General features: G+C 41.3%; 2 protein-coding genes and 1 long non-coding RNA gene across 3 annotated transcripts in view; 2 read left to right on the top strand and 1 right to left on the bottom strand.

Moving 5' to 3' along the window:
* slc18a2 (solute carrier family 18 member 2) overlaps nucleotides 1-15,558 on the top strand; it is a 34,384-nt gene extending 18,826 nt beyond the window's left edge. The window contains exons 11-16 of the mRNA XM_074645699.1: nucleotides 473-551; nucleotides 2,531-2,582; nucleotides 3,170-3,233; nucleotides 3,340-3,459; nucleotides 6,827-6,960; nucleotides 10,773-15,558. Coding sequence (XP_074501800.1) covers nucleotides 473-551; nucleotides 2,531-2,582; nucleotides 3,170-3,233; nucleotides 3,340-3,459; nucleotides 6,827-6,960; nucleotides 10,773-10,880 — 557 coding nt within the window. The 3' untranslated portion in view covers nucleotides 10,881-15,558. The remainder of the gene's footprint in view (nucleotides 1-472; nucleotides 552-2,530; nucleotides 2,583-3,169; nucleotides 3,234-3,339; nucleotides 3,460-6,826; nucleotides 6,961-10,772) is intronic.
* A 1,154-nt stretch (nucleotides 15,559-16,712) lies between these two features.
* Nucleotides 16,713-17,572, top strand: LOC141773729 (uncharacterized). Its single transcript, XR_012595176.1, has 2 exons — nucleotides 16,713-17,064; nucleotides 17,097-17,572. It is a non-coding gene; the product is annotated as an uncharacterized LOC141773729 (long non-coding RNA).
* The window catches only part of pdzd8 (PDZ domain containing 8), a 40,932-nt gene continuing 34,386 nt past the window's right edge, over nucleotides 17,546-24,091 (bottom strand). The window contains exons 4-5 of the mRNA XM_074645682.1: nucleotides 20,390-20,552; nucleotides 17,546-20,278 (exon numbers count right to left, since the gene is read on the bottom strand). Coding sequence (XP_074501783.1) covers nucleotides 17,922-20,278; nucleotides 20,390-20,552 — 2,520 coding nt within the window. The 3' untranslated portion in view covers nucleotides 17,546-17,921. The remainder of the gene's footprint in view (nucleotides 20,279-20,389; nucleotides 20,553-24,091) is intronic.

The following is a 24,091-nucleotide window of genomic DNA, read 5'->3' as shown; positions in this document are numbered from 1 at the left end:
ATTTACCTTACAATACGGACAGAAAACTGTAAGTATTTCACTTTTCTGAAAAAATTATTAAAAAAACCTATATCCACATTTTCATTGGCTCTCTGTTGCTGAGAGTAAATGTCTCATTTACATTATATATACATACATTTTTTTACTTAGTGACTTGACGTAGTGCAAAAGTGCCACTCCTTTATCCTGCTAGATATTTTCTATACAGAGGCTTCCTGCAGCCTCTGGTGTTATTAGTTTGCTCTAGTTGGTTGTATATGAAGTCTAGGTCAGATAAAAAAGGACGAGTGGGGAACAGGATATTAGGGTGTCATGTGCTGGCAGGTGGAAAGCACAAAGTCTTCATTACAGACAATGGAAGATGTACAGCAGCTCAGTGATGAGGCACTGATAGAGATCTGCTTATCTTGGAAAGCCTGCCCACACCTTCAGTCTCTCATCTCTTTGTGTGTGTTGTCTGTCTGTGGCTCAGGCGTCGCTTTCTTACCGGCATCCATCTCCTACCTTATTGGAACCTACATCTTTGGCTCGTTGGCGCACAAGATGGGGAGGTAGGGAAAGAAATTATCCTTATCTATCCTCTCTCTCTTCCTCTCTCTGTGGATGTGATATCTGCTTCTGCTCCTCTAAATGAGTTTTTAGTGTTTGTGAGGCTGGCTTTATTGATGATAAAGGTTCCATACAGTGTGGGGGAGTTGTGTATGTATAACGTATAGGTGTCTTGTGAAAGATGGATAATATGTGAATAGTTTCTGATACGTTCCCCTCCGTTTAAGGTCCAGGGGATGGAGGGAGTAACAAAATAAATTTGTAAAGCTGGGAATGAGAGGACTGGCAACAAGATTGTGTGAAAAATAGTCATACAATTTATTAACAAAAAAATATGATAAAAAAAATGTACAAACAGCAAATGAAAACTACTCTCTAACAGAAAGCGGGAGGTAAGTACACAACTAAATAAATATGGCGGTAACCAATAATAAAACACTCAAATTAAAGCTACTGCTTAAAAAGTGCAGCGCAAAACAACCCGAAGGTTAAAGCTACTGCTTCACAGAGGAGGGCGGCACCTGAGAAGACAGAGTAGAGGGCACAAAAAACACAACATACATGCAACCCAGCACGGCACGTAACAGTTTCAAAGACTATGAAATTGAATAAATAACCTTATTGCTTTAATAGAGCAATTACAGTTTATTTATTATATTTTATAAATTTGTTTTTTGGGGCCTTGATGCATATGAGATTTGCTCCATTTCATAAAGTTCCCATACTTTTTGAATCCAAATGCTGTATGATGGAGGGTCAGGTTTCAATCACCTAATTGTAAGTCACTTAATGGTGGCCACTAATCATCCACACCTGCCTTTTTACAAAACAAAACATGGCCAGTACTCCCTCAGATATCGTGGCCTACAAATATGGAACACCAAAATACATGTTATCAAGAGCTCGTTATCCTTAGAACATTTTAAAAGGAAATTATCATCACATTTAATTAATGATGTCTAATTATCTTTTGATGTGTGTTTTTTTTTATGTATTTCATTGTTTTTATTGGATTGTTTTCCACGATTTGGTTTGTTTTTCTGCTCATTTTGTGTGCTTCTTCTTGTTGTTGTTTAACTTTTGTTGTATTCTTTAAAATGATGTTAGTTTAGTTCTTTCTTCATTTTTTGTTATTGTTTTTTTCTCCTGGGGTTGGGGGGAGGTCCTTTGTATAAGATATATACACATTTCTTTTTTTCTTTTTTTACTTTTTACTATTGACTGGATTTTGTGCAGTTTTATGTGTGTGCAATTAAATTAAATTAAATTAAATTAAATTAAATTAAATTAAATTAAATTAAATTAAATTGAATTAATGTAACACATTTTAGCTCTTCCCCCACAGCTTTCTTAAATTACACATCACAAAATGTATGACATTTTTCCATTGTTCCACCACAAACATAGGACTTGTGCAGTGCTAATTGGTGGTTCTTACACAGACAATAACATGGGTCTTTCCATGTAAGAAATCGCAGCATTTGAAGTTTACCTGAAAGGAAAGGGGGAATGTTTGGAATGGTGAGGGGAATTTCAGCCTTATTTCTGGCAAGTCATGATGGTGATTTCCAGTTACATTAGCACCCCATCGGTGTCCCCTATTTCCTTCTTTTTCATCAAACTATTACCTCACCTCCTCATTACATTACATACCACTGGCCACAATAATAAATACCCATTGCTTATAGAGATATGTTACCTAAACTTGTAAAACATTCCCAGCTGTTAAGTCATATCTTTGATATATTGTTGATATCGGGTTGGGAAGAGTTTACACAACTCTGTTTACTTAAAAATATATATGTTTTTTAAGCAAAACATAATGAGGTTATAATATTCAACCTATGTAGATAAAGATCTGTTACACGCACGTAAAACAAACTCACATCCTTCTCTAACTTTAAGCAGAGATTATTGTGGTCGATTGGCGTGTGAGTGTTTTAGATTAGATAACACTGACCGTGTCTTCTCTCCCTCACAGATGGCTTTGTGCTCTCATCGGAATAACGCTGGTTGGAATCAGTGTAATATGTGTAAGTATGAGGGAGACAATTATACCATTAGTGTGAATTTCAGATATCACCTATGGGATATCTGGGCACCGGTGGGTCACTAAAGATGTTAAAATGGAGCAGAAATGTTGCTGTTTAAAATCAACTGCATTCTAAAGAAGATTTATAGGGTGTGCAATCATATAGAATAATTTATATACATTTTTAGATTTATCAGTCCCAAAATATTTCACATTCCTCAGCCTGTAGACCCACACCAGTAGATCCACTACATGCATTTTCTCAAAGGTTTTCATGGACAACAAAGCATTGAGAGGGTTGGATCCAGTGTTTTCCTCTCAGGGTTTCTATGGTAAAAAAACAACAACACCCTAATTGTCCAGATCATCGAGATGTTCTGTCTGTTCCACATCTCATTAGTCTCCAAATCTCATTCTGCCAGAGTCTAAGTTCCTCCCAATGAATATAACTCTAAAATCAAAATGCTGCCAGCATCTCTCCCCAATGGAAAATGTTTGTTGTTTACATTACCATGTAATACAAAGGAATAAATTAAAGTTGAATAAACAGATTAAGATATTTTCTGATATTTTGTCTGTCTGTTGTAGGTTCCGTTTGCAACAAACATCTATGGTCTGATTGTTCCAAACTTTGGTGTTGGTTTTGCTATTGGTAAGTCTGCTAAATGTGATACTATGCTAAACATACTGTAGTTTCTTAACATGTATGTACCCCGCTGAGCGTGTAAGACCTTTATTGTTTTTTTGGTGTGTTACAGGCATGGTGGACTCCTCTATGATGCCTATAATGGGTTACCTGGTCGACCTGCGTCATGTGTCTGTTTATGGAAGTGTGTATGCCATTGCTGATGTGGCTTTCTGCATGGGATTTGCTTTAGGTAAGTAGGAACCAGTTAACCACGCTAACACCTTAGCAATGTTATAGACTATTAAACTACAGGTCATGATACCTCTAAAGTGAATTTGAAGAAGCAACGGAGCTTGTCCAATCCTCAGAAGTCTTTGGCTCATGTTGTATGTCCAAATTAAATTCTAGGGTCATTGTGGAGCCTTAATTCACTCAGTTTTTAAACAGAAACTACCATATGTGTTTCCAGGTAATATCCAGGTAATTAAGAAGAAAAGCATTATTCAATTTAAACTAACATATAATATGTAATTCCAGTTATTGTTTCTTTGGTTTTTATGCCTGATTCATGGTTATTATTCAGAAAGTACCATATGTGTTTCCCCGCTAATGGTTGTGGTACTTGGCATCTAGGTTAAAGTAATGTAACCATGACATCAAAGTTACTGTGAGGAACTTTTAACTGGTTATGACAACAGTCTGCTACGGGGGTCCAATTCCAGCAAAGCCAGATGAAATCATGCAGGTTCACCAGAAACTCCTAAAGGTGCTAAATTCGATATTCAGAGCATTAAAATGGCAGCAAACAACTATTAGACATGTAAAGATATATGTCTACCTGAGCAGAGAATGAAGTCTCTCTCCCTGTGTTTTAATCAGAGCTTCTCTGTGCTTTTAATGCATGTTAGTGCATGTGACCGTGCCCCAATGGCTAGCTAATGGCCGCACTGCTCTCATACAGCGGTTACAGTCGTCTTGGAAGCATAGCGCCCACCCTCTGGTTCCCCCCCAGCACTGTTGCAGTTGTTTGCACTGTTCGTGCTGTTAGCAGTGTTAGATGCAAGCCGCTGTCGAAGCAAAATATTTCAGGCCTTGGGCCAAATGATGTCTGAAAACCTTGATCAACTTTCTACAGATGTCAAAAAGTCAACACAGGATACTCAAATAACTCTCTGGAGATGTTCAAGTGAGTTGCAAGAAGCAGAGTTTTTCTTGTGTCCTATCCAGACAGCAACACAACAAAACCTGAACCTGAACGGACTGAAAAACAAGTTCAGCAAACACAGTCTTATACAGTATATACAATTTCGAGGAGCCTTGAGAAAGGGGCTCTTCCTTTTGGGCGTAATTTACCAGTGGTGTCGTTTTTATTGGTGTCAGGTATATGAAGTCATGCTTGTCATATTCAATGGAATTAAGTCATCCTAATTTGCCTCTGGTATGTTTGAGACAGCAAAAGTGTCTGTTTTTTTTTTATAATACCTGTCACCTGAGGTTTGTACTACGAAGCAGGATTTGGCATTAGCGAGGTAACGTCAGGGTTAACCCTTCAGGGTTTTCCGTCCTACGAAGATACATCACTTCTTACCGGGGTAGATCGCCATGGTAACTTATGCTGAACAGCTAACCTGCTCCGGAGCAGGTTATGTTCCAGATAAGAGATCAACTCATATAAAAGCACCGCTTACTGACCAATCAGAGCTCTGTGCGGTGATTATATGATAATATTACACACATTCGAAGCAGTTTAAGTCATAATCCAGGCTCTAAACAACACAGTTTAAACTGACAAATGCAGGAAGGACAGCTGGATTTATGCTGTGGGTGTTTACCTCTTTGTGTTATGTTTTTATATATATATTTTTTTTACTTGTTCTTGAGTCCATTTCACACGGCCTGAGAGGGGGGCGCAGCTGAAAGAAGGTTGAATTAGTCATACACTCCACACTTTAGACACAGGGTATAAAGACGTGTAATCCATTCATCCATTGCACTCCTAATAGATATTTATATCTAGACGACTATATCAGACTTTTGAGTATTCCGTTAAATTAATAAATCTGTTAATTTGGCAGCTTCAACTGTGTTACTTTTAGTCTGATTAAGTGATTAACTTCTTCGTATTTGTCCAATATAGTTTGCTCTTCCTTTTGTAAAATGTGCCGCTCTGCCTGTCTGTCTGCAAATCTGTGGACCTGTCCATGTTTGCGATTGGTCAGATGCTGCTAACACCGCCTCGGTCATGTGAACGCGCTCACATCCAGATGGAGAAACCCTGGGTTGATTTACCGAGTTGATAACCAGCTTCGTAGGACTGCTTAGCGGGATCTCGGTTGTTAGGGTTAGTGAAGCCAGATAACGAGAAGATACCCTGGGTATGTTGAACTCGCTTCGTAGTATAGGCCTCTGGTGTCTGACTTAACCTTACTTCTGATGTCTGGACCTGATGTAAGGCACATTTGACTATCAGCTGGGTGTTAAACAAGGTCTCTTGTTCAGTCCATAGTCCAACTTATCAAGTTGTGCTGTGGCCATGCAAATGGGCAGGGTGAGGACAGGTTGGAGACACACACACACACAGAATGTGAATAGTATGTTGGCTGGGATTACAACATAACATTCAACAATGGTTTTATACCTTTATGATCAAATATTCTCTATCATTGGTTAACATATTTTTATAAGTTCTAAAAGTTTTACTTCCACACCGCCAGCTCAGCAGTCGCCATGTTGAGAGCTGTGTGGAGGCAATAGATATGCTCTGAATTCCGTATAGGAAATCTTTAACTCAGAATCCAGGCCTCTGGCAGCGATCAGCCCACCGCAGACTGATCCAGATCCAGCTTCGCTGCCGCTCATGACCTTTAGTCTGAGCTCCGGCGGAAGGTGGAGAGCTCCATGCCCGGCAGCGGCAGCTCCTCCTCCGGCCAGGGGCAGAGCTTCACCTCGCTGCTCTACCGGTCCCCGCTGGGAGCCAACACCGACACCAAGCTGCTGGAGACCCAGGCCATATCCATGCCATATTTAGTATAAAATTGACGCAGAATATTTGGAATGATGATTTCCTATTGATAACCCCACTATTACCCTGTTTTTAAAAATATTGTACAAAATATGACCCCACGTCCATATTACGCAAAGTACTACTATCTAATTGCAAAGATTTAAAAAATGACATCATGCCATTTTTGTTTATCCTGATATAACCTTATTATTCCATCCATCCATTGTCTACTGCTTATACGGAAGTGGGTCACAGGGACAGCAGACTTAGCAGGGTATTCCAGTCGTCCCTCACCTGAGCAACATTTTCAAGCTCTTCCTGGGGGAACTCGAGGCGTTCCCAGGTCAGAAGAGATACAGCATATAATCTCTCTACCCCGGAGCCTCTTACCAGTTGGACATGCCCGGAAAACTTCCAAAGGGAGGCATCCCGATCCGATCAGATGGCCGAACCACCTCAGCTGACCCTTTTGACATGGAGCAGTGACTCTACTCTGAGCTCCCTCCGGATGTCTGAGCTCCTCACCCTATCTCTAAGGCTGAGCCCAGCCACCCTACCAAAGATCCTCATTTCTGTACTAAACTAGTGTGTGATCTGTCCTTGTCTGATGTAGGTCCATCTATCGGAGGAGCCGTAGCTGAGAGTATTGGCTTCCCCTGGCTGATGACCATAATTGGAATAGTGGATATTTTCTTTGCTCCTCTTTGCATCTTCCTCAGGAATCCACCGGGACAAGAAGAGAAAATTGTAAGATTCAAAACACATTTAGTCAGTCACACTGCAGTCAACCAAATCCTATATAAACACAACGAAATATGGAAGCCCTGGAAGGCAAGGTCACCAAACATAATCTTAAGAATGTTCTAGTTTGGATGGCTTGGTAGTTTTTGGATAGATAATAAGTTGTACAACTTCCAACACTATTTTTTCTTGCATTGCCTTTAAGTCTGAATGTTCCATAGTTCCATAGTCAAGATTAAAACAGGTGCGGGAAAAATCTCAAAGTCATACTCTACGGTAAATGGCATATCCATATTGAGATTATTACTTTTTTTTTTAAAACGCATACATGGCTAAAGTGAGTTACAGTATCCTGCTTATACCATGACTACGTACAGGCAATGAGAGTTTAAGCTTGTTTATTCAGATTTTGGGGAAATCCATCCTTTTAAAAAGTATTTATTTTCAAGGTATCAAAAAAATAACGAAAAAACATGTTTGGTCCTTCCCACCTGAACCCACATCTTAAAAAGAAAGGAAAAAAGGAAATAAATCTTTAAAGTGCTTGTGCACATACATTTTGCTATCTAGAGTGCCTATCCACAAACTGTGATATTTATTCAGACAGACAGGATGAGAAAAATAAAACATATTTTCACTCCCAACTCGTCAAAAAACCGCCACTTGGTCAGTGCCCCTTGGCATCAGAGACCAACGCATGGCGTACCCTTCTTGCGTTACTATAGGATTGGATCAGGGACGGCATGTCAATATGTGACATGCATAGTGTCCTTTCAAAATAAACTTCAGTTTCACAGGAAGTTCCAGGTTTAGGCAACACAAACAATTAGTTATGGTTAGGAAACGGTTGTGGTTGACGTTAACTTCACTCACTAGCCAGTGACTCAGGTGACTAGTGACTCGCCTGACTTAGGGGACTGACGATACCGACGAGTCACGTGACTAAAGACTGACGTGACAAGATGAGTCAACGGTACTTTTAGTATCACACAGGACACAAACAGTGGTCTACTGGTTCAAAGTCTTATGTTTGTTTGACTCATTAATCACTTGATCTGACTGTCGAATAATGCTGCGGATGGGTTTACATTGGAGTTAGTTAAAAGCCTGTTTCATCCCATGGGCCAAGGCCCGGCCACCAGACGCTTGCCGGCGAGGTCCCATCCCAGGTCTGGCTCCAGGAGGGGGGCCCGGTTTCTCTCGTCAGTGTGAGGTTTCACCAGTCCGTTGGTTCTGTTCCATGAGCTTCCCTTATTTATTTCATGTATCTTTTTCTTAAATGAGACACGAGAAAATCATGATAAATTATACCTCTGAGTTAAGATATCAGTTAGACACAATCGAGTGACAGTTGACAAGTTGAGATTTTTAGCTACACGTAACCATTTTACTATTAATACTGAGGTAAAAACCATTACAATTCTGTGAGCCTTGGATTTTGGTTACACATTTGGTTAAAGGCTTACTTCTGTATTTAAGATAAATATGGGTGGTTGCATGCACTGTTGGAACTCCTGACTAAATGATAGTGGAATCCCAAAGGCAATGCAAGAAAAAAGAGCCTCCATGAGTCTGCAAATAACTCTTATGAAGGAGTTGCCAATTTGTTTGATGTGGTTGAATGCATTTTGACATTTCTGCTTAAGGCTTCACAGGAACACATACTCTCTCATGTTTACAGCCTTTAGCGACTGGAAAAGAACTATGAATTACCTTACTACCACGGGACATCAATTGGCTGCATGCAAATCTCCATCCTGCATGCTTGTGAATGAAGCTCCTCATGTTGTCGCTCCATCCCTCTGCCTTCGTGTCCATTTGTTCGTCTTCATGCAGCATCATTCATCACCTCTTCATTACATTCAGTTTGTATTCTTGTTCTCTGTCATTTCCCTCCATCAGTATTTGCCTCTTTTTACTCTGCCATGTCACAAATTTATCCCTAGGGATGCTCCGATCTATCAGATCTGGATCGGCCCCATTCTGACTTTATTTGGTGAATTGGGCATCAATCCACATTAAATACTTTTATATTTTCTGTTCTGCTTCAATCACGTGCTGCAGTGAGCTAATTGCGATGCAATGCAGCTTCCCAATAAGTGCATTGTAATGTGCAGGCAGCGTTAAAGTTTCTGTGCGATGTGTTAAATATAACAAAATAGCCAATACATTTTTTAAATTTGTATAATTATAAAAATCAGGCAAAGCACTCTTGTACCAGTGTGTCTCATGTCGAGGAAAACACGCTATGCATAAAGCCCCTATGTGTAGAATTTTTACATGATTATTATTATTATTATTATGGATCTTACTCTGATGGTATATATTTTTGAAGAAAAATGAGACAATCCCAATCTGTGGGCTCTGTTTTCGTACAGGTGCAGCATGCAAAGCTATTTTACTCTTCTGTTTTAATTTATTAATTCATTGATGAATTAATAAATAGCCTGCATTCTGTAACCAGTTGACATAATTGCGCAGAAAAAATACAGCTGATTTGGCCATATTGTTAATCTGATTCTTAGCTTACTAGCTAACTAACATTATTAGTTATGTAATTAATGTTATCCGAAGAAAAAAACAAGTTACAGTTAATTTGCATATTCTGTAAAACAAAAATAGACAGAGCTCTCCTTCACTGTGACTGTGAATGTCATACTTTAAACTAGAGACCCATAGCAAACATTTGATCCATCTATTCTATTTGATCTATTTTAACTGAATAGGCTGCAATTGGGTGCTTTTGAAACAGACAGAGAAAACAATGATATGAAGAAAGAAAGATAGAATAAAGCAGCTGTGAGATATGACAGAAAGTAGACCTCTTGGGTCTGCGATTTTGCCCAGTGGCCACTTGCGGTGAGCCTTCTTCTTCCTGGCCTTTGTTGACCAATTACTAAACCATCATGTCACCTCCGAGTGCATGTGTGTCCTCGGGCGTTTGTAAATCATATAAACAAAACGGGGACCCAACATTGCTCCATAGCATTACTAGTGGTCAATGCTCTGGCTAATGGGGGAGCAAGAAAGGGGATTAAATTAGTGGATGTCCCAGCTGCTAGCACACTCACTGACTGTGCTTCATACCCTGCACCTTCAATACACTAAATAAATAAATATAGTAAAAAATATTACCGTATACTCTGGTAGTGGTAGTGCCCCCGATACCCCCATCCCCCATAATCGAAAAAAGCTGGAAAACGCTGCAAAAGAAAACATAAAGTGCCCTCTATGGTGGCCCAGTAATGACGTGTCCTCCGGTGTGCCCTTCACAAAAAATGCGATGCAGTGCCATAATAATATGTTATTTTAGGTAAGCCTTTTTTGATGCCTGATTTTGTGTCGTTTTATTTTTTGTTCCGTTTCCGCACACTATTATTTTAGTTCTTATCATTGTTTTTATCATTGTAACTATGTTTTGGTATATTTTGCATGGTTACACATCTTATTTGTTCTATTCTCACATATGTTGTGAAACACTATATAACATTATTATCATTATGATATAGGTTATATAGGCCCTTCTTGCTACAAAACTTTACGGTTGACCTTTTTATGTTCTTCGGCCCTTCCCCTTATACGGCCTGAGTCCGCCGACTGTCAGCTACAGTGTCTTTTTGATTCTACTATACTAGGAGTTGCTTTTTAAATTTTACACACGGGGGCTTTAATGGCACATAACTGTATTGAATGTATGATTTCAATCTGACTTTAAACTACCCTGAATGAACCTTGTATAGCTGAACTTAAAACCCAGCACCTCCTTAAATATAGAACATGAACTAAAGTTAAAACATTTCCTAAAATTGTCTTTTCAGGCTATTTTGATGGACACCAACTGTTCAATGAAGACGAGGTCCTACTCCACACAGGGGACGTACTACCAGGGTGAAAACATGGATCCAGAATATGACGATTACGATTAACAGGACACCAGCCATGCAGGTTAAGCCTTCAGAGGATCTATTTTGTTGTACAAAAAAAAATAAGTAACACAGAAGAAAAAAAAAAATACAGCAATGAAACAAAACAGCCAAGATATTTCCATGTGAATGTCCCGCGTTCAGTCTTCACTGTTCTGTGTCCTCTTAGCAGTTGTACTGGAGCAAACCAAAGTTGTTCTTGATCTGTGGTTGCGAGCGCATTGTATGAGAGATATATTTTTAGCCAACAGCCTTATTCAGTAGAGAGATGTGTCAAGTGTTGAGCAACAAGTACGCTTTGCTGGTTTATTTTGGATACAAATCTTTCTTAATTTACGTGTCAGCCATTAAAAGTCTCCTTTTTATCCACTGTACGTCCATGATACTGTCTAGAGTATTATTACCAGACCTTGTGCAAGTTGGTATTATATTGGGTAATTGTGTGGTATGTTAAAAAGAAACTGTTGTTTGTTTAAAGTTCAGGCAGATTTCTTGGACTTGTCTATGGTCCTTGTTTGCATTGATGCAGTTAAAAAAAAAAAGTACATACTTGGGACTTCCCAGTCCAATTGTTGTGGCTGAACTGCTTGGGGAAGTCAACACGTTTGAGCTGCTTAAGAAAAAGGATGAGGAATGTATTCTAAAACACAATATAAATACGTGATATCCTCCTAAGAAGAGAACCTATAGAAACTTATGGCATTATAGAAACTTCAGAGAAAAACACCATTTAAAGCTGTTGTCCGTACTCTTTTCTTATGTTTAATAAATCATTAATACTGAAAGTACTCAAATTAGTGGCCTTTATTTACCTCATTGGCAGCGAGAACCAGCCCTAAAACAGGCTTATATTAGAGATATACGCTTTATTTCTAATTTCCTCTGTTCCCCAGTTAATGCAAATGTAATTTTGACAGCACTATTTCCATCAGTTCAGAGTCATTTCTCTTTTGAGAAACAGAAATACTGTTTATATTCACTCATTGATTCTATAGTCACTTCCACGTTGACCTTTTCTGAACTGAAGTTAAGCTACAGAGAATGAAACACTTCCTGCTGAGTTTGTGGCAGTACTGATTCCTCCAGACTTCAGTTGATCAAGCAGAAGACTGAAAACCAGTTCCCATCCACATAATATCAAATAAAATACCTCTTTAATAATAATAATAATAATAATGAACAAATGCCTCTACAATAACAAACAATTAAGGAAACTGAAATATTGTTTTATTTTTCCTTTTACCGTTCCTTTTAGTGACGGAAGGATCAGAATGACACTGGGTGTGCAGTTTTCCACCTCTTTTAAGCCCTATACAGAAAGGGCGTCGTCACACCCTGATTGGCCAAGAGGGGAATGCACCAAGCTGCTCTCAACTATCATTTAAGAGCCAGTCCCCCCCCCACACCCTGCAACAGGTGAACTGAATAACCCTCCAATCACTCAGCAATCCAACCATATTGTTGGGCTTTTAATGTGAACAAAGTGTCAAGTTTCATTGACAATAGCTTAACATTGATGGGGAAAAAGTGGAAAGAGTGGAATTAATTGGTAACTGGAAACAGTATTTCTGTGAGAGCATCATACAGATGACTGTTGCTGTACTATAATGGAACATTATTGTGGATTTATTGTATGGGTGTTGTATTAGGCGACAGGTAATTCAATCCCTCCTAAATGCTCTCCCTTTATGAAGGACTAGCCTGTATTTGTTCACTCACATTTGGTATTACTTGGGACTATAGGCCAATATTTGAATACCGGCTTTGGGAATTTACAGGTATGTTCATCTGTGAGGAGAAATAGTTCTAAACCCCTTTATGAAAATATGACAGGCCATCTGGAAGAGACAAGTTTCACACCTTATTCATGCTCAGAGAAAATGTTGCTAATAGACTAATCTATTAGAGAGATGGAGATAAAATGTTGCTAATAGACTAATCTATTAGAGATATTGAGAGAAAATGTTGTTAACAGTTCAGTTTGGTAACAGAAACATTGATGTGGATTGCCTGCGCTGGTTGGTGGAAGGCAGCAGAATGAGTTGCCATGATGGGGCAATGTGAGAGCAGACACACTGTAATCAGCCTGTCCATCTCAACACTGGGCTACAATTACTTTGCAGATGTTCACACTATAGCCTACCTTCCCGCCTTTCCCTCTTCACTAAAGACCCAAACAACTGTGGTTCTTTCTTACAGCAACACAGGGACCTTCACCAAAAAAAAAGTCATCGTATCAGATTTCTTTTTTTGGGAAGGGACACCTCCATACTCTCGTTTTTCATTGCCCTCTCCCGGTTTCCTCACAATTCTCCCATATTTCTACTGCAAATTTTAACACTGTTTTTCCTTTTCGTTCGTTTCAACGCAAGCCTTATTAGAGCGCAGTGAAAGGACACGCCAAGTTCACACCAGAGTGGCGAATTATTCAGTTTTCTCTCCTGGGAGTTAATGGTAAAATCAAAAGTTTAACATTAAAATGCTGTTGCAGTTTACTTATTATTTAGATATTTTCAATCTTTTAAAGTCACCAGAATGCAGGAAACGCGCACCCCCCGCTTTGGTTTTGAAATCCTCCCTTTTTTTAAGATCTCAAGGTTGGCAAGTATGGACACCTCTGAAGGAAAAAAACTTTAGACATTCCCCACAAATTTCTTGAGCTGTAGGAGTGTAGGGGGTCGGGACAAGCCCCCAGGAAGAGCGCCGGGCTTTGAAGCTACATTTCCGTAATGGCCAAACGGCGGTATTACAACTTCAGTGTCCGTCACGTGATGCCATTGGGCCCAAAAAGACTTTTCTCCATAGACTTACATTGGGAAAGAGACAGCTGTAACTCAGCGGATACTTTTTTTTTTTAGGTGTATCAACTTCCCAGTACGAACACTTGAATAGTCCTTATTTAAATCATTAGGTCCTAAAAGTTGTAAAATGCACTAATGGCTGAATCCAGAGTTATTTGTCTTCCTCCGTTCATGTGAATGAGACCCAGACCGAGGCTGGAGCGAGGGCTGGGAGGAGGATTTAAAGGAAACGCTACTGCACCTGCTCTATGGGACCAATGGCTGAGGAAGATCACCGGATGATCCGGGTACTTTACTCTGAAGTCGAGCCATTTTGGCTTCATGCGCCACTGAGTAACTCATAGGAATGAACGAGAGCCTGCCTCCAACAATGTATTCAGTTCTCTTTATACGCCCATAGATGAAGGGTGCAGCTCACCCCTCTAAAGGCTAAATCATACCTTCCAAATGTGCGTTTGCGAGGGTCCGCTTTGGTCCGCGTGACATAAATATAGTCATGTGCTCATGTCCGCGTGCAGCCCAAAAATTGTGACACTTGGACTGTATGCAAAGCAAGTGTGGAACAACTGGGCATGCTCCAGTTGTTCCACACTCCAGTCCAGTGGGTGTGGACCAAATAGTAGTATGAATGTAACAGCGTGTACGTCCGCACGACCGGAACACGTCCGCAGCTATCCGCTGGCGCGCATCGCTGAAAGAACGTTGGAGGCTTAATGGCACGTAGCTGCATATTCTTCGAGGCCAACATTGGAATTATCATAGAAATGGACGGCAGTGTTTGTATACATAGCATTAAGTTAGTGTACATGGAAGTTACAGGCATACAGGGTCCAATGACATACTGTACTTTATTAAAGTAGTTGAATAAAGTTGCAAAATAAGCACCAGCTAATTTGAATTGAAAATCTTGGTTTGCCCTCCTCGTGAGTTGAAGTTTTATGATGTTTTATGTAAATAAACCTTTAACTTCACTTGATTAACTTAGATTCAGTCGTTGTCTACTGTTAGCCCCCGTGTTGTTTGGATGTAATAGAAGGTACAAGTCTTGTCTTTTGCTTTTTGCCGGTGGGAGTGACTCTTGTTTGCATTTGGATCACAGATTGTGCCTTTCAAAGTTCTTCTGTGTGAGCTGATTAAAACACAAAGCAGAGTGTTGGGAATCTTCATTTGAGCTTGTTTATTTAGGTTATGTACAATAAAGCTTCATCACATGAGCCTTTTGAAAACTGTGTACAACACCCCTCACATACACAAAGACAAACAAACACCATCTCGACCTGCTGAAAGCCGTGGTGGCAAGTGCAGTTTCAAAGGTTAGAGCAGGGTGGTGGTGGTGGTGGTGTGGGGGGTGGGTGGGGCATTGTTACAGCAGCAGCAGCAGCAGCAGCAGTAAAAGCAGTGCTTCTCAGGCCGGCCCTCTCAGGTCAACACTACCAGCAGACAGGTGGGCACACAGACTACATGTGTTTAAAGAATAAGAAAGAAAGAAACCACAGACACGGGGGATTCATTCTTGATCATCAGCTTAATTTCCTACAAAAATATTGCACAAAAAAAATCTGGATGTACAGAGACTTGAGAGAGATTGACAAGCGTAGCAGCCAGCAAGCCAATAATATCTACATGAGCAACACATCAAGAACAGGAAATGTGCGTTCGCTTCCCGTGAGTCCGACTGATTACTTCTCTTGTTGTCGCATGAATTCCTTTCGGAGTTACGGTACATTTAAGGAAAAATCTACCCTCTGATCACTCGCACTCAACTGGTGTCTGGTGTTCCATACGTTTTGGGTGATGTCTTTTCATTTTTGTACAAGCTGAATCCATCAGCTTGTTTTTTTGTACTTTATGGTAGAATAGCTAAAGATAAAATAAATAAATATATATATACTGTATATATATATATAATATATATTATGATAAACATGTGTATATATATATATATATATATTATATAATATATATGTGTGTATATATATATATATATATATACACACATATATATATATATACACATGTATATATATTAATATGAGACTGATTTTGAAGTGAAGTAGGTCATCAGTGCGCAAGCTCATCAGTTCATCACCTTCCACACCACATAGCCCCTTGATCTGCAAGTGCCTTGACTGCTGCAACTAGCTAGTTAAAATGAGTAAAAAAACAAAAACATAATTTAACGGCATGACGTGGGGGATTCGGATTGTTTGGAAAAGTTTCAAAAAATCGGCGCAGGGTCGTCCAGCAAAAAAGCTGAAACGGGCTCAACTTTTGCCTCAATACAATGCAGCATCATCAGCATAGCAAGGTGCTGGTCTATTAAATATTTACAAGCACAGATTCCAGATAGATTACTCTTTAACATGAACATCATATTTTTACCTCGCGATCGTCACAACCAAAGATAAAATGATCACTATTGTACTAACTGTCCAAATCATTTAAACCCTTCCTTGTAGCATTTACCGCTGTGTAGCATTCCTACAAACTCCTCAATCTATTACTCCAACTGGACCTCTTGGGTCACGTTTCATCGTGCCGTTTTTTAACGTAGGGCAGTTTTCGCCCGCTTACTTTCAATCAAACGTTGGCCCGATACTACTGATACCAGAACCTGCTGACTGCTGTAGATAGTTTTAGAACGCCATCAAACTCAATCTCACTGAGACTCACCACGAACAAACTCATTTATATTTGTGCTGGAAATATGTGACGTGACACTGATTGGCAAAATAACCATAAGAATAAACAAAGAAAAAGGACATCACCACCATATAGATTTAGAAAATGTTGTGTTTTAGGGTAGATTTTTCGCAAGATATGTAAGAGTAATATATTCCTTCCTCACAAGCAATTCTTTCCAGTGGCTCTCTGAGGGTGTGAAAGATAAGAGATAGATGAACAGCACAGCATTTTGGAGCTGTAGCTGGTTATGATAGAATTATTACAACAGGCTACATTAATGCTTGATGTTAAGCAAGGAAATGGTGAAAGACGGAGCCAAACAGCTGTATATATACACAAAACACAGAAAACATGGAAATCATCTTCATACAAACATGCACGCACATGCACACGACATACACATACACGCACAAAAACTAAACCAATGAGATAAATGTTGGGAAAATGTTCACACCGTGAGAGATCCAGGGTAACATTCAGTCAGAAACTATCCAAAAAAAAAACTCAATTATGTGTCCATTATGTATTTCTCACATTTCACCCATTAAATCAGTTATCAATGTGCCATAGTTGAGTTTTAGATGTTGATGAAGTGTTCTGAACAAAACGTGACTTAGTAAAGCAAAACAAATAATAACTGGTTAAGAAATGTATTAATTAGAACACAAGACAATTACCTCCTTACATCGTCCCGGGTGGGGGTGGGGGTGGGGGGGTGGGGGTGGGGGGGGAGGACAAAAAAAACTATGGTAAAGCTGGTTTGGCCTAACCAATACAAACAAATACACCAAAAAGAAGGCAAACTATATATAAGATTCCACTAATAATTATGCAGCTGGCTGAGCTTTGTGAGCAGGGAGAGTCACTTCTAAAATCCAAATATATTACAGTAAATAAAATGCTCAAAATAAAAAGATATGCATGACCGCTTGCAGGGTCCTTAGACAAAATACATGTTCATCTGAGGTGGATGTCAAAATCTGCTTTTCCCTGGTAGTATTCACACTCAAATATTTCACCTTCATATGGGCTTGTTACTCACAGCAAACAAATATTGAACAATTATTTTCATTCCCGAAAGTTAAGATGATTAGACCACAGAGATGTGTACATTTTCTTTAAGTCCTTATGTCAAAGCTGTTACAGACAAGAAAGCAAAACTGAATGAATTGCTCACAATGACATTTTGAAGCCACAGAAAACAAAAACTGGAGGATACACATGCAGCGACTACTGAGGGCAGATTAATAGTGTCGCTCTCAAGCTTCCCTTTAAAAACCAAGAGCATGGAAACGCCATCATATTGTGCAAATCAAAACATCGATAACATGAATCCTTAGGGAGGAAATTTCCTTTACCCATCCTTTATTTTTTCACGTAAAAAAAAAAAAGAAAAAAAAAAAAAGTGTGAATCAAACACTGGACCCCCAACATACCCAATATTCAAATTGGACTCCTGAAATTCCCCCGATGTCAAAAAACATACTGGACATAATTGTGTTGTGTGAGGCACGAGCCCAAAGCACAGGTTCCTCTTCTTTCTCCTTTCTAGTCTTATTTAGTGGAGCGCCTCCACACAGATCTGCTCCTCCGTAATGTCATCCAGCAGTTGCACCTCCACAGGGCTGCATATGTCACTGTCATAGACCTCTGCCCCCATGAGGGCCGCCTCCTCCTCCAGGCCTTCTTCTTTGCCTTTAAAGCCTTGCTGCTCTGAAGGCGAGGTGCTCTCCACCGACTCCAGGTCCTCAATGCCTGCCCGGTAGTGAATCATTAGCAGAGTGAGGGCCTGGAGTCTCTCCCCAGACTTGGCCAGGGCGGTACTAATTAAGGCCTTGCGCCGGGCATCTGTGGCCTCCCTCTCCTCCAGCAGAAGGGCGTTATTGTGCTCCAGCTCCTGGTCAATTTCCTGCTGCAGCTTGTCCAGCATCAATTCCAACTTCTGGGAGCGCTCATCTGTGGGCAGCCCCCGGTACAGGTCACGGCCTATCTCCTTCACGGCGATGAACACACTGTCATCCAACCCACCTTCCTTGCGCACAAGTTTACTGCTGCCACCGCTGCCGGCGTGGTGCTTGGAGGGGCTGGCGCCACTGGTGTAGGTCTCCGTGTCGCTGCTCTCATTGTCTGAAGTGTTGGGGGTATGCTTGGGTGAGGGCTCCACCGCTCCAGGCACCACGTCAGCCACCTGCTCAACCAGCCGAGTCTTGGGCACCTGGCGGAGGTTAAGCAGGCGGGAGCTGGTGTTGATGATGTGGCGAGTTATACCAGTGGTGGCCCGGTTAATGGTGGATTTGGCTTCAGGGTCAGCTCCGCGACGTTCAGTTGCTGCCACACAGAGGGGATTTTCAGTGAGGCACTTGTCCTGGCACTTCTTGTGGCAAACGTAGGCGCAGATCATACACTGAGAGGCTGCCTTGGTCCAAACTTTCTTCTTGCAGTATTCACACCACGTTGGGTTCTGGAACTGGGTGTCCTGGAAGTTGTGACGAACCTCCACCAACTGCATGGCGCCGTAGGCCAAGTCGTCACGCTGTGCACTGGGGATATGCTCCCTCTCCCTTAGATCCTCATCATGGAGACTCCCCTCTCGCTCCCTTTCTGCCAGCCCTACTGGATAGTCTAACTCACCCTCAGCTAAGTAACAGAAGTTCAGAGTGACATCTCCGTAACACAGCTTCTCATTGAAGCCCTTGTGGGTGCCGAGGCTGCGTAGCGCAGTGCGACTGACGTTAGCTCTGGGCTCAGGAGGCCCCAACCTAAAGGTGCTCTGGTATTCTGCTGAAGATGTGGCCATGCATTCCAGGGCTATATGCTCCAGCTGTAGGCTGACATGACCCAGGCACAGCAAACTGCCCAGCTTAAAGGGATCTTTGCACCACAGGGCCACATTAAGGTACTTATGGTTGCCCTCCACCTCAAACACGACAGAGGCCTTGTGCCAGCGTGCTGTCTGGTTACGAAACATGGTTTCTGGGGATTCCCAGAGGGATCGGTCCTCTAGACTGTCCCGTGTGCTGCAGGAGCTCTCTGAAGCTTTGTCCTTTGCTTGATCTGCTTTGCTGCTGCTGGTCCCGGTGGAAGGGACCGGCAGCTCATCACTGAGCTCTGCTGGCCTGGTAGACTGCTTGGTCTCAGCCTGTTTGACACAAGTCTTCTCAGAGCCGGCCTTGTCCTCATTGGCTCCAGTGAGAGGAACTTTTTCTGGAGATCTTTCAGAAGCGCTGATTGTGGTAGTCGTGGTAGGAACAACAGCGGCATTAGTAGTTGTAACAGAATCAGTGCCTTCCAGAAGACTGGTTTCTGAGGAGGCTGATGTCAACCTTATCTGAGGTCTTGGTGGCACTGGAGGGCGAGAAGGAGGAGGTGGGGGAGGGACGGTGGGGCGTTGCAGACCCTCCACTGGATCACTATTGGTCTTATGTGGTGAGGGCTTTGGTGATTCTTTGGGCTGGGGCTTTAGTGGTGACTGGAGACCCACCAGGTTTAACTTGCGGTTAAGGATGGGTGATATGGTACCAAGGGGCTTCGAGGCCAAGTTGGCAACAGTCCTTTTGGGGCTTTGGTTTACTGTAAGTAAGGAATCCTCTTTAGTATCACTGGTATGTGTGGTGCTGTTAGGGCCACCAGTCTGGCTAGGTTTGGAGTCCACAATCAACTCTTCAAACTCAGAGTCCATGTCTTTGCTGTCGGATATGTCAGAAAGGGTGGTAATGGGGGCTGGGTCTTCCTCATAACCCCCTGGATGAGAAATAAAACCAGTTTCCTCTAGCTGCCCAAACCCTTCTTGAAGAGTTCCGAGGCTTCCAAAAGAGGGAGTCTGGTGACGAATCGGTCTCTCATAAAGGACCACCACCCTATCTCCAGCCTGCTTCAACAGTTTGGGCACTTGAACGGAAGATGTCACTTTGACACCTGTCAAAAGTAAAGAGAGGAGGGGAAAAGTATTCTATCAGTAGTGCTAAGAGCTAACAGTTTTAAAAAAAGAAATTCTGCTGATTACAACAATGAACAAGCATCTCAAACCTCCGATGGCGATTAGACGATCACCCCTCTGCAGGTCTGCCAAGGCAGCAGGGGAGTTTGGTGTGACTGTCTCGATGCCGACGTGCACTGCATCCCCCTCGCTGGCAGGAACGTGCCTGAACGTCATCCCCACGCTGCCACACGGCCCCTTGATGACCTCCGTCTGATGCATACATGTAATGAGAGAAAACTTACGATGAAGACCAGCATCATCTACTTGATGTAGTGACAGGATTGTAGTGTGTAAGGACATGAATCATTTATGATCAATAGTAAGAGGATAAATCTCCCCCTTTTCAAAGCATCAAATTCTGTACTCTTTTAACCTAATGTTTCTAACTTTGATCTCTTGATATTTATGGATAATTCCCTGGTTATTATAGGGCTATTAAGAGATGGAAGAGATACTGTGTTTTGAAAGACTGTATTTGGTAAAGAAGATTTTGAAAAGGTGGTTGTAATATTGTATGATTCGTATTGGTATGTATGGTCGTTTATATTTATTTTGTTCAGTTCTAGGTGTAAATACTGCATTTAGTAAAAAGTATTCTAAAAAGATCACGGTAATGTTTTGTAAACTCAGTGTCTGTCTATGATAATCTATAATATTGTCATAAACGTTTGGTAAAAACGTAACATAAAGCATGGTGTACTGGAGAAGGGTTGTGCAACTTTAAAAAAAATAATAAAAAAATAATAATTGCAGATAATTTACTTGTTTGAGATGTTTTGTTACACACAGGTTAACACATCTGGGTAAGTAATGCATCAACCACAATGGAAGTTAAATAGTTATTCTCAGCTTGGCTCAATAAAATGAAAAACACTAATAAAAGGAACAAGATTTAACGCGGCAATAGTGAGCATGGCTCACATACCCCCCCCCCGCTCACCACTTGACCCCTACTGAAGTAGGGCCAAAGTTCTGTCCTTTTGTAAGTAATGGAATTAGTCTATTGAGCCCAATGTAGCTTGTTATTAGCTCACCTTCCTCAAGTCAGGGTGACCAAAATTAAAAAAAATCATGGGCACCCTGGACTTCTAACCCCCAAAATGCACAACTAGACCACACTGTCAACCATCATACCAAATTTGAAGTTCCTAAGTTAAACAGTTGAAACAACAAAACAGAAGGGAGGACAGACGGACACTGGCTATGTTGTCGCAGGGCTATAATTAAGTGATGAAGGGAAAAAGTATTCTGACTCAAACATACAGGCACATACACTATTTCTTTATTCACACATATGTTTCAATGAAAAAAATAAATAAACCTATTTCTTTATTAATGAACAGATTTATTTATTAATGAACAGATCTGTTTCAAGGTTAAAATTTAATGGGATAGTTTGGGTATTTTCTCAGTGGGGTTGTGCGAGGTACTTCTCCAAAGTCACAGCGTCCACAGCAGTACATTGCTTTGCTCCCGTCCTGTTACTCTACTTTAATACACTGACTATGGAGAAGTACCTCATTCAACCCCAATGAGAAAACACTCAAACTATCTCTGTAAGTATAAAGTAATAGCTTAGCCAGCACAGATTTACTCTAACTTTATGGACATACAGTATGTCTTTCTTCATTTTAAAAATCTAACACCATCAACTAACAACAGGTAGGCCTAAAGGCAAGTCTGTTTAGGCCAGGTGCAAAATAATAAGAATGAGAATAAACTAAGTTGACAAATGCTTCGCCTCAGCCTGTTTGACACATATCTTCTCAGAGCCGGCTCCAGTTAGAGGAACTTTTTCTGGAGATCTGTCAGAAGCGTTGATGTTGGTAGTCATGGTAGGAACAACAGGGGCATTAGTAGCTGTAACAGAATCAATGCCTTCCAAAAGACTGGTTTCTGAGGAGGCTGATGTCAACATTATCTGAGGTCTTGGTGACACTGGAGGGCGAGAAGGAGGAGGTGGGGGAGGGGGCGTTGCAGACCTTCCATTGGATCACTATTGGTCTTATGTGGTGAGGGCTTTGGTGATTCTTTGTGCTGGGGCTTTAGTGGTAATTGGAGACCAGTCAGTGTATTACCTACAGATGGAGTTTAGAGAAACAGACAGGAGTACCAGCACGGGAGCAAAGCAATGTACTGCTGTTTAGTCCAGATGTAAAATAATAAGAATGAGAATAAACTGTAAGTTGACAAATGCTTCAAGTGCAACACTGACATCTGCCTTCTAGCACTTTGATGAGAGACTCAAACTGAAAGTGGCAATTCTGTGGAAGAAGAGAGAGAGAGCTGCAATTAAACCCCCACCCCCGGCTGCCTTAATAACAGCCACTGCACACAGTCCAAGTCACATATCCCACAACACACCTGTTGTGGTGCGGATGTGACCCGTTTTAAGCCTGACAGGTCGTCTATCAAATGACAGCGCTTTTACAGTAGCAACACATTCGTGCCTCCTATGCTGAGGATCGTGAACAGTGTACGCAAAACCCCCATGCAGTTTCAACTGATGGGTAGAGATTGTCAGCTTACAAGAGACATATATGGTAGGATCTTTCCTGGTACAGAGAAAGAGCTAAATGAGGTGGAGAAGGAGGGGAGAGAGAGGATGAATACAGGTGTCCTGATTTAAAAGACAGAAAAGGAGGGCCGACATGACGTGCTTAGACGGAGATGAATGACTGTAATTTCCCCTGCTGTCATTTGTTATGGTTCTGGTGGAAGGCAGTGATTGAGTTAGGGCTGGCCATGAATAAGCAGATAATCTATACAAGCTGGCACAGGGGGTGAGGTGGGGGTGGGGGTGAGGGTGGGGGGTTCAGTGAAGGCTGAGGAACGGTCATGATCCATTCTCATGGTAGCCTATCACTAGTAGTAGGGGTGTAACGATACGTTTTTACAACGATACGACACGATTCAAGGACGATATTTGGCTCATCTAGAGCGATGTAACGTATCGGCGGACGCCTCTCTCATCCAGCAGCTTTGTTATGTCTGTATAACGCTACACTACGTTGTCTCTCATCCCGTCATCTAATGCTTTTTTCTTTCTCACCGTGGACGGCCAGCAGCTCCCGTCGCACCTCGAAGTCTCGCCACACATCCACACACACACACACGTATCTCTCTGCTCTCAGAAGGAGGCGGGGTCAGGCGACATCAACGCATCAGTTACACCGCGCATGTGTTATAACCTGTGGTCTTAATGCATAGGCTGATCGGAATCCGTAAAAAAAATTCCTGAATCCGGATCATGATCCAGATTGCCACCAAAATCTAATAGATTGGTCATTGTGCTAGACCGCTCATTTCATGCAAATCCATCGCATTTTGGAGTAATCCTGCTAACCGACAGACAGACAAACAAACAAACAAACCAACGCCGGTGAAAACATAACCACCTTCCTAGGCCTTTGGCCTTGGCGGAGGTAATAATATAATAATAATAATTTGGTTGGCTCAATAGGGATGTTTACCCTACTTCTAGGTTTTTGTTTGGATGTTGGTCAAACATAAAAAGCAACCTTCAATTTGGACTCGGGTGAATTGTGTGAATTTGCTGTTATTCTGGACTATTTCCATTATTTCATTCGTTATAGAAAAGTATATAAATCACAAAATAATGGAACTTATAGGGGGCCGTATTGTCAAGTTGGCCATGTGGATCTAAGAATGGTCCACTTTGGAGCATGGAGGGACGCACAGTATGAATAGATAGATTAAACAGAACAAAGAATTTATGTTTTTGAAAC

This window comes from Sebastes fasciatus, chromosome 9 (genome assembly GCF_043250625.1).
Source record: "Sebastes fasciatus isolate fSebFas1 chromosome 9, fSebFas1.pri, whole genome shotgun sequence".
Classification (NCBI taxonomy): domain Eukaryota; kingdom Metazoa; phylum Chordata; class Actinopteri; order Perciformes; family Sebastidae; genus Sebastes; species Sebastes fasciatus.
This window is presented reverse-complemented; position numbering and strand designations above follow the sequence as displayed.